This window comes from Apis dorsata, unplaced genomic scaffold (genome assembly GCF_000469605.1).
Source record: "Apis dorsata unplaced genomic scaffold, Apis dorsata 1.3 scaffold_631, whole genome shotgun sequence".
Lineage (NCBI taxonomy): Eukaryota > Metazoa > Arthropoda > Insecta > Hymenoptera > Apidae > Apis > Apis dorsata.
In genome coordinates this window covers 1,324,826-1,338,102 of record NW_006263826.1, presented here as the reverse complement: position 1 = coordinate 1,338,102, position 13,277 = coordinate 1,324,826, and the positions used below count along the sequence as shown (strand labels likewise).

At 28.4% G+C, this 13,277-nt stretch overlaps 4 protein-coding genes and 1 long non-coding RNA gene across 10 annotated transcripts in view; 3 read left to right on the top strand and 2 right to left on the bottom strand.

The window, feature by feature from the left end:
- Nucleotides 1-340: 340 nt before the first annotated feature.
- LOC116186357 (armadillo repeat-containing protein 3-like) lies at nucleotides 341-1,708 on the top strand. Its single transcript, XM_031513387.1, has 5 exons — nucleotides 341-370; nucleotides 473-735; nucleotides 807-1,134; nucleotides 1,224-1,391; nucleotides 1,487-1,708. The coding sequence occupies exons 1-5, from the start codon at nucleotides 341-343 to the stop codon at nucleotides 1,706-1,708; spliced, it is 1,011 nt and encodes a 336-aa protein (XP_031369247.1).
- On the top strand, nucleotides 1,530-4,206 carry LOC102670584. 3 transcript variants are annotated; one of them, XM_031513269.1, is made up of 10 exons: nucleotides 1,530-1,690; nucleotides 1,872-2,031; nucleotides 2,086-2,204; nucleotides 2,279-2,434; nucleotides 2,525-2,763; nucleotides 2,854-3,018; nucleotides 3,081-3,187; nucleotides 3,258-3,414; nucleotides 3,483-3,798; nucleotides 3,917-4,206. In XM_031513269.1, the coding sequence occupies exons 2-10, from the start codon at nucleotides 1,872-1,874 to the stop codon at nucleotides 4,199-4,201; spliced, it is 1,704 nt and encodes a 567-aa protein (XP_031369129.1). In that variant the 5' UTR covers nucleotides 1,530-1,690; the 3' UTR covers nucleotides 4,202-4,206. The 3 variants fall into 3 exon arrangements, with proteins under 3 accessions (XP_031369129.1, XP_031369131.1, XP_031369130.1); XM_031513270.1 differs by having other exon boundaries at nucleotides 1,549-1,690; nucleotides 1,872-1,962; XM_031513271.1 differs by lacking the exon at nucleotides 2,279-2,434.
- Nucleotides 3,837-8,466, bottom strand: LOC102670719 (protein eiger). 2 transcript variants are annotated; one of them, XM_006621670.2, is made up of 4 exons: nucleotides 7,016-8,466; nucleotides 5,685-6,277; nucleotides 5,089-5,548; nucleotides 3,837-4,752 (listed from the first exon to the last, which is right to left on the bottom strand). In XM_006621670.2, the coding sequence occupies exons 1-4, from the start codon at nucleotides 7,400-7,402 to the stop codon at nucleotides 4,567-4,569; spliced, it is 1,626 nt and encodes a 541-aa protein (XP_006621733.1). In that variant the 5' UTR covers nucleotides 7,403-8,466; the 3' UTR covers nucleotides 3,837-4,566. The 2 variants fall into 2 exon arrangements, with proteins under 2 accessions (XP_006621733.1, XP_006621734.1); XM_006621671.2 differs by having other exon boundaries at nucleotides 4,326-4,752; nucleotides 7,037-8,463.
- Nucleotides 8,467-8,901: 435 nt separating this feature from the next.
- LOC116186336 lies at nucleotides 8,902-9,602 on the bottom strand. Its single transcript, XR_004151307.1, has 2 exons — nucleotides 9,341-9,602; nucleotides 8,902-9,065 (listed from the first exon to the last, which is right to left on the bottom strand). It is a non-coding gene; the product is annotated as an uncharacterized LOC116186336 (long non-coding RNA).
- Nucleotides 9,603-11,218: 1,616 nt separating this feature from the next.
- LOC102681431 overlaps nucleotides 11,219-13,277 on the top strand; it is a 3,215-nt gene continuing 1,156 nt past the window's right edge. The window contains exons 1-3 of one of the 3 annotated variants that reach the window (XM_006621664.2): nucleotides 11,219-11,506; nucleotides 12,237-12,527; nucleotides 12,609-13,188. In XM_006621664.2, coding sequence (XP_006621727.1) covers nucleotides 12,288-12,527; nucleotides 12,609-13,188 — 820 coding nt within the window. In that variant the 5' untranslated portion in view covers nucleotides 11,219-11,506; nucleotides 12,237-12,287. Of the gene's footprint in view, nucleotides 11,507-12,197; nucleotides 12,528-12,608; nucleotides 13,189-13,277 lie in introns of all 3 variants that reach the window. The other 2 variants (XM_006621665.2, XM_006621663.2) reach the window with 2 other exon arrangements.

Below are 13,277 nucleotides of genomic sequence, written 5' to 3'. Positions count from 1 at the left end.
ATATATATATATATATATGTATGAAGATATATTTATATATGTTTTAATCTATAAGATTTTTATTTTCTATGAGAAATGTTATTAATATGTACAATTATGATCGCATTTAAATTAAAAAGTATTTAATTGCATATTATTTTTAAAAATATCAAAGCATATAGTTAGACTAAAATTTTTTCAAATATAAGCAATGTTCGAGTTTTTAATAATTAAAGTTAAAATGTAGCAACATTCATGTCATACATTTTATTCTCCAAATATTAAAAATGTCTATTATATAATTTTACAAATCATGATAACCATAAATAATATTCTAATGTTTAATGAAAGATAAAAAAACATGGGACCAAAACGTGTAAACGAACCAAAAGTAAGATTTAAATAATAAAAAATATTTGTATTTCTTTTTCTGTAACATAAATTAAAATAAATTTTTTATAAATATTTATAAGTATTGAAAATTTGTGTGTAGAAATATGTGTCCAAGGGTAAAGAACGAGTGGATCGTGAACAACAAACGAAAAATCAATTTGATCCTCTTTATTTAGAAGTCAAACATCTTGAAACAGCGATATTATTACTACAATGTGAAGAGAAACCTATTTTGTTAGCTGCTGCAGCAGCTTTGTCAAAATTTGGCAGTAAATCTCAGGAAAATTTAGAAGTTTTATTCGATCTCGAAATTGTGAATAATATAATTCCATTGATTAAACACGAGGATTTATTTACTCGAAGGTTTATTTTGATATTTTAATAAAAATTATTCATATATATATATACATATAAATTTATGTAATAAAATATAGATTTGCTGCAAAATTGTTAGCCGAAATGATAGCTATTCCTAATGTTCGTAATTTCATCTTGGAATCATCCGAATATTATATTCCATATTTTATCAAAGTTGTGATCCATGAAAATGATATCTTCCTGCACGAATTTTCATTGTTAATTTTAGCAGAAATAACTAAAGATATATTTGGAGTAGCACAATTATTAAAACAAAGTTCAGATGTAGATTTTCTGTTCGAAAAACTTTACTCACCGGATCCTGACGTGAAGAAGAATACATTACAAATTATATATAATCTATTGCAAGATCCTTTAGGCGCAGAGAAAATCATTGAAACTAAGGTTCATTAGGATGAAAAGTTAAACGATATAATTTTGTTAAATTTTTTCTACATTTGTGATTGCTATTTGAGATAATGTGCAATTTTCAGGATTTTAATTTGGAACAGGTCTATGAGCTTTTTAATTCACCTTACGGTGAAATCCAAAAGCTGGCACTTGATGTAATAACTGATCTAGTACGCAGAAATCAGGATGAACGGTTGCAAGAACACTTTCGACGTACTAAGGGTCTTGAGGCTTTATTGAAATTTTTGGATGTAAAAATTTTGGATAAAAAATATTCTTACAATGAGAAAAGAATTTTTCTATTAATATTATTTATAAAGATATATATTTATATATATTAATTTAGAATATTGAGTGGTTAGATCTTCATACGAATGCGCTTTGGATCCTTCGATTCGCCTGTGACAATCCCACGACAGTCGAACAATTCAATGATATTGGTGGTATCAAACAGATATTAAAGTATATAGAAGATACGTTACATTCGAAACTTTTCAAACAAATTCTGGATATAGCTGTTTGTTTATCGCATACATCTAGGGGTAGAAAAGTAATGCATATAATCTAATGAATTTATTAGATTTAATTGAATTTTAATAATTATTTATATTTCTATTATTAATATTCTTCTTTTATACAATTTTTATTGTAATTTTTTTCCATAAAAAGTTATGATTTTCAATGGTTATTTAACTTAATACAAATTACAGATTTTTTTTCTTATTTGATAGATGCTGCACATGTATGGTATCGTCGATTATTTATTACATACGTTATTTGGTAACGTGCAAGAAATGTACGAAATCAGTTGTCACGGTATCGGTATGATGACTCTATACAGTCGAGCAGCTAAAGATTTAACTACAAGCAATTGCGTGAAAAACATTCTAGGTAGATAGAATGGATCTTTTTAAAATCATGTAATGATTTGCAATGTCATTTCAGATGTGCTGAAAAATGACAATTTGAACTGGTCTGCTAGACAAGCAGCTTTATTTGCTTTAAATCAATTAATGAAATGTGATATAAAGAATTGTGAAGATTTCTTAAGTATTCAAGGACAGGTAACACGATTTGTCTAATTATCCATCGAGCAATTATTCTTTAACAAAAGATATCTTAAAAATATTACCTTTAGAATTATTTGTTGTGGCTGATGAAAACAATAGGAAAAGTTCCAGTTGAAATTTTAGTTGATGCCGTAGATTGCCTTATTTCAATAGCAAGAAATCAAGTATTGAGAGATATTATTATTAACACGGATATCATTGAGGCTATGTGTGCATCTTTCGAAGTATATTTTCTTTTTAATTTTCTAAATTTTTACCAACATCAATCAAATTACAAATTTTCAAATGAAAAACGAATTCGATTAATTTGATAGTTAACCTGTACATCGATGGATGATTTCAAAATTGCCTGCTGTAAAGCTTTATCCATGATGTGTCTAGAGGAGAAGGGAAGACAAGAATTTCTAAAGATCGAAGGTCCCAAAAGATTATATAATCTATTATGTGACATCAAATCGATTCCAATAAGAGACGCAGCTGCTCAATTGATTCAATTGTTATGCGCAGATCCGGTTCTGGCAAATGCTTTTGTTTCGGCCAGATTCTTGAATTAGTAAGGCTTAAAAAAAAAAAATTGTTTTATGACGAATAATACATAATACACGAACAATAATATTATTTACGAAAATAATAAATGATGTAGCATGTTGAATAACCGAAGCACTGCGCGAATCGTTCCTTCTTGGGACACGTGTATAGAAGCCTTATTTGATTCACATCTGCCGATCAAGTTCGCTTTTACTGGACGACTTTCATTGCATGACATCACTCATGATGGATTTTACGTGCTTCGAAGAAACGTTTGCACGTACGATATTCTTAGATTTTATAAATATTTTCATTTTTTAATTTTTTTTTAATTTTTATCAGATTTCCTATATTGGACGATATCCTTCGATTCAAATTCTGTCCTCTGGAACCTATCTATGTAGTCAATTGTAGTGAACCAGAAGATTGTAATCAATTGAATTTGGAAGGTGAAAAATATTATTTATTTACGTATTTTTTTTTCTTTTAATTAAAAATGATAAGATCATTCTTTTCTAGAATCGAAAGAAACAATTAGTCGTGGCGTTTTCTTGTCGACCGAAATAGCAAAGTTAACATTTGATACCAAGTTTGGTACTCTTCAGCGTGATACTTGTCTCTATAATTATGTAGAATTATTTAAATGCAAATTAATCGCTAATGAATCGAGAAACGTGTAAGAAAATTATTCTAATTTTTTCACTCGTGCAATTTCCATAATCATCATACTATTTTTCAATATAGAGTATCAAAAACAACAAAAGGATTCATAAATATCAATTATGTAGTCTCCCGTGCTCAGATGTTAGCTAAATTTGTTTCTCAACAAATGTCAGGACCAGATCCTCTTATTACATGCGTGGATCACCAATTAGAGATTCATTTGAAAGAGATTAAAGATACCATAGAAACCAGCGTAATACCATTGGGAATGTTACGAGTTGGTTCTTATTTCGAAAGAGCATTGCTTTTCAAAGTGATCGCCGATAGAATACATTTACCTGCCGCCTTGGTGCGAGGAGAATATGGTAAAGCTTGGATCGAAATTGCTGTACCAGAGGTAGAGGATATTGGATTTTTATAATTCTTTTTCATCAATTTAGTTATTAGATTTTTATTATCCGTTAACATTTCAATTCTTATAAATTAAATTTCTTAGCTTAGAATAATTTTATTAGGTGAGAGTTCCAGTGGAAGAAAATAAATTTCATGCTTATGTAGACAGAGACATGACCTGTCCAGAAATTGTTACGATTTATCAACCTCTACAACAATATCAACATAAATACATAGATTCGAATCTAATCTTCGAGGATCGTGCTTCATCAGTTTTTCCAACAAAGCTGCTGAAACCAAACTTCATTGTCGATCTGATGGATTGCCCTGGAGACTTGATTCCAATTGACAGTCAACGAGCCAGAAAATACCGCGAAAAAAAATTAATCTGCGATATTACATGTTAAAACAAGTATATTACGTGTTAAATCGCAAGATTTATTTTCATCGAGATTTTAGTGTAACTTTACTTCCATTTGCACTCTCATTTTCTTTGGATTCTCTTAAAAATGGCTTAAAAAAGTGTTTATATTAATAAACTGCAAGAATTTTATTTACAATGGTAATATGCATTTATGGATAAAAATAGAATCGATTGGTCTTTAATTAATGAAATTGACCAACGTCTATCTTTATCGAGTCAACAACGATTAAAGTGACGACTTTAATGTTATTGTTGCATCATTGAATGTTTAATAAATTACTTTTTACGATAGTAAAAGAGGAGCACTTCGTTTCTTTTTTAATTTGTTCCAGATAAATACGTAACAGATTAGTTCAAATGCTTTCCCAGTTCTCCAAGTTTCACTAATCCAAAAAAACTGTTCTCCTTATCGAAAATAGCGAATCTCGGTGAGCTAGCCTCCTTGAAAACTAAAACATCTTCTTTTCTAAGAAGTGTCACTTGAGCTGAGAAACAAGTTTGGCTAATGTTGCGCGCATGGCCCGAATTGTCGATCTAAAATCATTAATAATAATCGTTTCTTTTTATCATTATTTATAATATATTTTCTATTTTATTCTATATTCATTCATTTTTTGTATAACAAAAAAAAAATGAAAGCAAACTTGGCCAATGAATAGTATTTCTTTATGTGATCTCAGAAAAACTACTGCTATCTCAATTTTTTTTTTAGGTTAGTTAGGTTAGTTATTTATATCGTTAAATGAAATAAAATTAAGAAACATATATAATGTTCTATTGTATATATTTATCAAATTTCTTTTTTTGCTCTTCAATAATTTTGATATCAAATCATTTATTTTTCAAATATTAACATTATTATTATCTTACCATGCACTGAAGAATAGGCTGATTGTTCACTTGAAGATGAAATCCAATTTCATCGTGATCGTCATTGTAATGAATCTGCGCATAAACTAGATATAATCCTGGTTCATAAATGGTAACACTCCCATCGTTGGACATTTTGAAATATTCATTCATGCCAAGATTATTCACCCAATCGCTTGGTTTCCATGCTTTAAACATGCTATTTCCATGACGAATTCTTCCATTTCCAGCATAAATATCTTTCTCTGAATATCCATTCTTATTTCCATCGTAATGGACCGCGATTACTTTTCGAGAATGGGTCGTATTCTTTCGAAATTTGCGCGGAACTTTTTTAATGCGGTTCGTCGCAACTTGTACGTTAGACTCGTCACGAGGCATCGAAGAAGATGCCACGGTGGTATCCAAAGACGAATGAATATAATATTTCTTTGAAGGATGCCTACTGGATACAACAGACCTGCGAGAAACAATGAAATGGAAATACTCAATGCTTTTTTCTTACGTTCTCTCAACAGTATTTAAAAGATCCTGGTATTTTTTTTTTTTTTTTTCAATATCATTATAATATATGATACAAAATATTAACAACTAACATATTTTGCTCCTCTTGGACAGATTTTTCCTTTAGCATCTCTCGAGAAGTGGAATCAGAAGCAATTGTTCTTTTGGTATGATTTTTAAGCAAATGTCTATTAACAAGTAATCTCTTGGAATTATGATTCTTTTGATCAATCGATCGTTTATGTTTTAAGGTTATTTTCCAATTCGACGACAATTCTTTCGTGTTACCACTAGCGTCTAATACATCTCGTTTTCGTTTAGTATCATTCTTCTGATCCTCCATTTCCCCTTCCAAATTATTTTTATCCTGACTGCGGTCTCGATTCGAATTATCATGATTTTTTTTCGATTCTTCGCTTTGTTTGCTCCCGATCTTGCGTGTTGTTGGTATTAATTTCATTAACGTTTTATCTGCAATAGGAGGATCCGGCGGAGAAGGTACTGGGGCAATCGTCGACGAGGAATCAGGAAAATCGGATGGTCTGGCGCCAAATATCGGAGTATAATCTTGCAAAGAAAATGTATCCTCGTCATAGTTGGAATTATAATCTGTCTTGTTGATATTTACTTCTTCTGCATCGTCGTCGTCGTCGTCATCGTCATCGTTATCATCATCGGTATATAACTATAAACAAAAAAAAATTATTGTCAGCATCCATGTGCTATTATTTCTTTCCAATTTGCTTGTAAATATTTACAACACATTTACAAAAAAAAAAAAGATAAGATAAGTTTCTTGAAGAAGACGCAATGAAGAAAAAAGATAATCAATAATCCTTAACGTAATAGAAACGTGTTGGAAATTGTATATAACTAGATTGTTTAATCATCACGCAATACACATAGTCAATTTGTATGCATCAAATTTTATAAATGATGATTACGCGATGCGTTACGTAAATAATTGCGCGAGAATCGAATTCTAAATATTGAATTATATATTTATGTTATTAAATTTTTTATAAAATTATTTTTAATTAAATATTATAAAAATAAGGGTCTTCGAACTATTTTATGCTCGTTTACATGTAAACACATGTATTATGTATTATGTGTATTATGTCTATTTGTCCATGACCTTAAGCTTCATTCAAGACTGATAACCCAACCTTTTTTTTTTTTTAGAATAGAAGACTCGTTAGAAAAAAAGTCAATATTAGTATTGGAATTTAACAAATGTTAAAAATATTTTCGTTTGTTTTTAAGAATTGTTAAGCCTTGAAAAGAAAAGAAAAAAAAAAGAAATAGTATATTGTTTTATGGAATTTTAATTTTGTATTATTCATAAATTATCATGTTTTTATTTCTCAGTTTAAAAGAATAAAAGAGACATTTTGACATGATGATTGATTTACATACTCACTAGTGAATAAAAAAGCATCACCTGTTCTTCAAAAGCTTTCACTTCGTCGAGTAGATCTTCTTCCAAAATACGATGTTTCAAACTGTCCACACTTCGTTTCAAATCTTCAATCTCTCGTGCATTGATCAAAGAATAATGAAACTCCCAACATTCAAGAGCCAAGCAAAGAAATGCAATTAAGAGTGCCGTCACACTTAGAATCGTATTTCTTTTCGGTCGAAAACGTTGTTTATTGTAGCCTTGTTCAAGGTCAGATTGAGAGATACTCAAGTTCTCTCTGGAGAAGCTAAGAAACGATCGTGTTTCCTCCTTTATGTGTACATCATTCATTAATTTTTGCTTTATTCTTGCAACTTTTGACTCTTCTTCAGGGAAAATAGAAGTCATTGTGACAAAAAAAAAAAAAAACTAACAATATTTATATATTAAATATTTAGAAATGTTTAAATTACACTGCACTTTATAAAACACTTATTAATATTGTGTTTTTCTTTTCTTTCTTTCTTATCCTTTTTTTCAATTCAAAAAATATTATTATAATATAATATTCATTCAAGGAGAGAAATGACATCCATTTTTCTTCGATATATACAATTTTTTCTCAATTCACATTACACGTGAATCTTTGACATACGTTAAACTCACATTTCTTTGCATTATTTTTTTAAAATAACACTTTCATATTTTCTTCCGTTTCAACTTATTGTTCACTTTAATTGCAACAAACGCAGCAAAAGTCACAAATTGATTAAATTCTAAACATGAATTCCAGCATTTATCAAATCGAGATAATAATTCCAATATTTCTTCTTCTTTTTTTTTTTTTTAACTTTTATTTTTTAATCGAACAATATAAACCACCTAATTTCACGTTTTTACAAATTTATAATAATCTACGATGTTAAGTGGTTCGAATATTTCAGTTCTAGCCCTCTTTAAAACTTGTCCAACGGGTTTTTTCCCCTTCCGATTAGAACAGCGAACAAAACCACAGGCGAAAGTGATCAAGATACGTCCCTTTGGTCCTTTATCTCCGCCCACTAACTTTTCGTCTCCTTCTTTTGTTCCTTGTTTTTCTTCCTATCCTTTTCTTTCCTATAAGAAATATCTCTTCGACAATTTATGTTATTTTTCTATTTAATTGATCCTCATAATTTCATTGTTCTTTAACTTTACCACTTTTCGATTCCTTGGTTCATTCTTTTTTTTTCTTTTTTTTTTTTTATGCTTAATATCTTTTATAATAATAAAATATAAAACAATACTGGAATAATTTAGAATAAATGATAATTTACTTTATCGTTGTTGTTGATTTTCTAATAGATTTGATCATCACTGGAATGGAAAAATTTCAAGTTTACTCATGAAGAGTAGACACAGATAAAGAAAGAACGACCATCGTGTTTGACAGACTCGACCGTACTGGGTAAAAGGAGCGGAAAGCATTTGAGTTTATTGCAGCAATACCTCTCAGATCTCAGTGGCGTAGATCAGTAATATGGAGATGCAGCTTTCATCTCTAATCTCATTTTTCATATTAAAATATTATATCATGTATTATTCTTATTTCTTCCATTTATATAACTATAAATCAAAAATATAATTATTAAATATTATTTAATTATAATTCTCAAATATTATTTAATTCTAATTATCAATAATTATTATTTATTTAAAATCTTGTCAAGAATAAGGATATTCTTGTTACAACAATTTATAATATGTTAATCTTCGATCATCAAATTAAAAAACAATCGATCGAACCGGAAACGTACCATCAAGAATTTTCTGTGTTCATGTATAGATATATATATATATTTTAATGTATCATCAATATTTTCTGCGATATGTTTCTCTTGAATTTACAACGATATTTTTTTTATGCGACGCACATATTCTACGAAAAAAGTCTTCAGCGTGGAATTTTATCGTCGCCAATGTCAACGAGCTCCGACGTTATTCTTCCAACCAGGCATCTCCGATTCCGACCTCTTTCGTCGCCCTAGGAATATCGAATTCGATACTCAATAGCTCTAAGAATCGCTTTATCCTGCGAAACAATGTCGTGAGAATGAAATGAAAGAATTCATTCAAGAAATACAGATCTCAATTTTTCATTTAAATGAAGAGTATCAACAATTCCAGTAGTGTTCCAATATAGCAATAAATAATGGATATAAAAAATCTATTAAATCAGACTGAATTAATGAATTACATTATTACAATACTGAGTATATTCGTGTCTCTTTAAAAAAAAAAAAAAATTATCTCGTTACATTTCATGATGATTTAGAAAAACAAAAAAGTGGGACAGTTTCATATTACATTATTGATAATAATGTTATCAGAAATTCCACCAGCGGCGATCCTAATTAATCATCGCGGAATGTACATGTGCATGTTCCTAATGTGCAATTGAGTCGATCCGTGTAGGAAGATGACAAAATTTGAGGTATCTGGATTAATTTACGACTGACGAATCGAAGCGTACCGTTCGTGGCCTGCCTATTATTTAATTTATCCTTTCTTCTCGTTTAATAGCTGCCTACTCGCTGTTTCCATGACTTTCTTACGTACCGATCACAAGATCTAACTTACTGAAGAAAAATTTAATTGTAGAGAATATTTTTAAAAATATAAAAAATGAAAATAAAGAAAAAAAAAAAATTACTCGTCATATCATCATTTTATTTTATTATAGGAGGTAATTTATTTTATACTCACTGTTAAAGAATCAATGACCTCTACTTCCGGTATTAACGAGGTATCATATACATGATATATTACAAGTAATAATGACGTCAACTGTTTTCTCACATGTGTAACGAGATTGTTGTTAGTAAGCTACTCTTTAAATTCCCTACAACGAAGATAATGCAAGAATCAGATGCAACGAAAATAATATGAAATTTTAAAATTTAATTAACGTAAATAACGTAATTTGATTATTGTATCAATCTGAATCAACGAATTTTCTGTTTAATATAATATTCTCGAAATATAATGGAGAAAAAAAATGTTTGATTTTATTACCATTTGTATATTGTGCATACATTCTTTCTTTATTTTTTTTTTCTCTTGTTCAATTTTATAATATAGTTTTTACTCATTAGAATTATTCTATTGTTATTATCATTTAGAATATCAGATATATTATATTTTTCATGCCTTGGAATTATTCGTGAAGCATAAATCAGATCGTGAAATTGGAATCAATATCAATTTTTCAAATCTTTCTGCAAACTGAATTGAACAAAATATTAAAAAAATCAATGATATTTAATAAAATAAAATATCATAACATATCATCACATTTAATTGAATGAAAATTGAAATTATTAATTGATTAAATTAAAAATGTAAAGAAAATTAATTTTGAGTAAATTATATATAATTTTTGCACTCGTATATATTTTCTGCGTATATTGCTATAAATAATATATACATATTTATTATCGAATCATTATGATTTAGATATATTATAGACGAACAACAATGAAAACATAGAAATGATATATTATTAAAAATAAAAAATCGAAAGAATATGTATATCGATCCATTCTTAATGGAGCAAAATTTAAGAAAAAAGATATTGTTTCAAAATTTTTTTCGAAATACAAAATTTTTTAATTCCGAAAAAATAAAAAGATTTTATAAGAAATCTTAATTTACAAAATCTCAATTATAGAAAGATTGTGAAAGTTTAATAATGTAAAAAAAATTTGGTCAATGATTGAGACTCACTCAAAAGGGCGATCGAAACTCCACTTTCAAATTAAGTATTCAAGTCACTGTTATGTGAAAGCAGGATTCATAGTCCTTGAAAACGAGTTCCGGCATCAATTTAAAATTCAGTATAACGTATTCCGTTCTTCAAATATTTTTGAACTCTATAAATAATGTAAATTAAATAATTTTTTTATGAATATTAACTTTATCTGAATATTGTAACACTGATGATGTAACACTTACACGGATAAGAAAGAAAAATAAAATCGTACATAAGGATCAAAATTTCTTATCAATGATATAAATATAAATTATTCTTGTTTATTTGCAATATAGTTTAATATAGTTACTTCTTTAATAATTTGAATCTAATTAAAATCCATAATAAACAATCCGTGTTACGATATAATCCTAAAAATTAAATGAAATTAGTATATGATTTTACTTATTTTTATCAAACAGAAAAAGAGAAAGTAAGTAAAGAAGATATCTATAGTGTCTTGCCAGGCAAATGTTGGCAACACTCGGGCGAACAGCCGCCAAACCGGTCGAGTGGAGTCGTCGTAACGTTCGGAGACCCTTTTGAGTGCAGGTTGACTAGGTAAACAAAAGATGCCACGAAACAGCGTCGTCCACGATCAGGTTCGCAAAGGGTAAGCCTTTTAGCGACGACGCTACGCAAGTGTATCGATTCGAAAATCGATTGATCTCATCTGTGATTCTCGCAATCCATGGAGAATCGACAAAAAACATGTTACTCAGGTAAGCAAAAATTATTTTATTATAATATATTCACACATTCTAGTTCCTTTTTCTTATAATTTTGTTTAATTATCAGAATTTCTATAAATAGTGAATTTTTATGATGATTATATCAAATTTGATATTGCAATTTTTTTAGAATCTATTTTTATTCGTTTATTAAGACAAACAAAGATTGTTTTATTCAGAAAATAATAAAAAATACTATCCTAAAATTAGAATTAGAAATTAGAAATCCTAAAATTACAAATGTATGAAAAGAATGTGAAGATATAATTATTTTTCTTTGTTTCTATCACTGATACGCGTACATGACATGACTACTAGTCAGCAAACTTGGATAAGATGACGAATTGAAAACTTATACATTACTCTATTTGGAAATTGTTTAATCAATATTAAATTCTTTTGATAATATAATCCGCGTGAATAAATCCACGTGCTGTCCTCTATTTTTGTTATTATCTTCTAGTTTTTGCATTCGATCGTATTATAATTATTCATTGAATAAATAAGTGATTATTGAATAAAAATGTGAATTATCGTTTATATATCTACAAATATCAAAAAGTGATAATTATGTTTTTGTTTATCTTTATCTTTATCGAAATCAATTACCGTTGTGAAAGAATATTATAAACCAATATTGGTTAATTTTGAAAGTGTTAGAATTAAATAATGTATGTTTTAGGACATTTGTGATATAATATATGTAATATATTTAAACTAGTCGATAATATGTTTTTCTGCGATTGATCGATGTACATAATCTTAAAAATCGATGGCAACGAAAATCAAAATGGATCATATTCAAGGTGACATCGATCTACAAATCGATAATCCATTGAAAAACGCGGCAAACTTAATTGAATGGAATGTTGACATGAAAGTAACCGTATCTAAGGTAAAAAAGTCAAAGATGTTCCAAAGATTTTGCAGTATCGTTCTTCTCTTATTAGCGATTATTTTCGCTGTTATGTTGTCCCATTTGAGGAAGGAAGTGCGTGCCTTGCAAATACAAGTAAACTAATAAGAAAAAAATTTTTTTTTAATAGTTAATATTTAAAATTAAAAATAAACATATCTTTTTAATTATTTTTAGGTGCAATCTTTAAACATAAATTTATTATTATTAACATCCAAGTATGATAGGCTAAATCGAAGTTTAAATCGAGTTTGGATTCAAAGATCTGAAAGATTTCTTGAAAATAAAAAGTTGAATGATATAAAAAGTCTATTAGAAGGAGCATCCTCGATATCTAAAACCGAAATTTTTGATGGAATTCGTAATACCACTAACGGAAATTTATACACTTACAATACCATAATTCCATATTTAAATTCACTCAAAAATTTCAAAAGGCAACATATATTATACAATACGATTTATGATACGAATAATACTACAATTCTTAAATTATTTATGAAGCTAGAAAATAATGAAAATAATGCGAGTGATACTAATTTACGTATTGAAAGAGCAACATTAACAACAGAAAAACAGAATTTGATAAAAAAGATATCGAATCGTGTGAAAAGGGATCGCGATAATATAAATGACAGTGATGATGAATTAAACGTATGGAAAGAATCTCGTTCGGGAAGATCAAGAAGAGAGGAGAGAAGAGGTAAAAAACGGGGAAAGAACAAAAGGCGGCCCAAGCGCAGTCACAGGCGATTGGGTATTTACTATTATTTAGTTAGCATGCGTTTTTATAATTGAAAATGATCTATCTTGAGAATTTCAATTTTTATTTATTTTTTTAATAAA

Excerpts from the sequence above, each read along its gene's own strand:
- LOC116186357 (XM_031513387.1), top strand. The coding sequence starts at position 341 with ATGGGACCAAAACGTGTAAACGAACCAAAA. Across the intron at positions 371-472 it reads AACGTGTAAACGAACCAAAA|AAATATGTGTCCAAGGGTAA; the intron begins GTAAGATTTAAA and ends ATTTGTGTGTAG. Across the intron at positions 1,135-1,223 it reads AGAAAATCATTGAAACTAAG|GATTTTAATTTGGAACAGGT; the intron begins GTTCATTAGGAT and ends TGCAATTTTCAG.
- LOC102670584 (XM_031513269.1), top strand. The coding sequence starts at position 1,872 with ATGCTGCACATGTATGGTATCGTCGATTATTTATTACATACGTTATTT. Across the intron at positions 2,764-2,853 it reads TCGGCCAGATTCTTGAATTA|CATGTTGAATAACCGAAGCA; the intron begins GTAAGGCTTAAA and ends TAAATGATGTAG. Across the intron at positions 3,019-3,080 it reads CTTCGAAGAAACGTTTGCAC|ATTTCCTATATTGGACGATA; the intron begins GTACGATATTCT and ends AATTTTTATCAG.
- LOC102670719 (XM_006621670.2), bottom strand. The coding sequence starts at position 7,402 with ATGACTTCTATTTTCCCTGAAGAAGAGTCAAAAGTTGCAAGAATAAAG. Across the intron at positions 6,278-7,015 it reads TGATGCTTTTTTATTCACTA|TTATATACCGATGATGATAA; the intron begins GTGAGTATGTAA and ends TTTTGTTTATAG. Across the intron at positions 4,753-5,088 it reads AGCCTATTCTTCAGTGCATG|ATCGACAATTCGGGCCATGC; the intron begins GTAAGATAATAA and ends TAATGATTTTAG.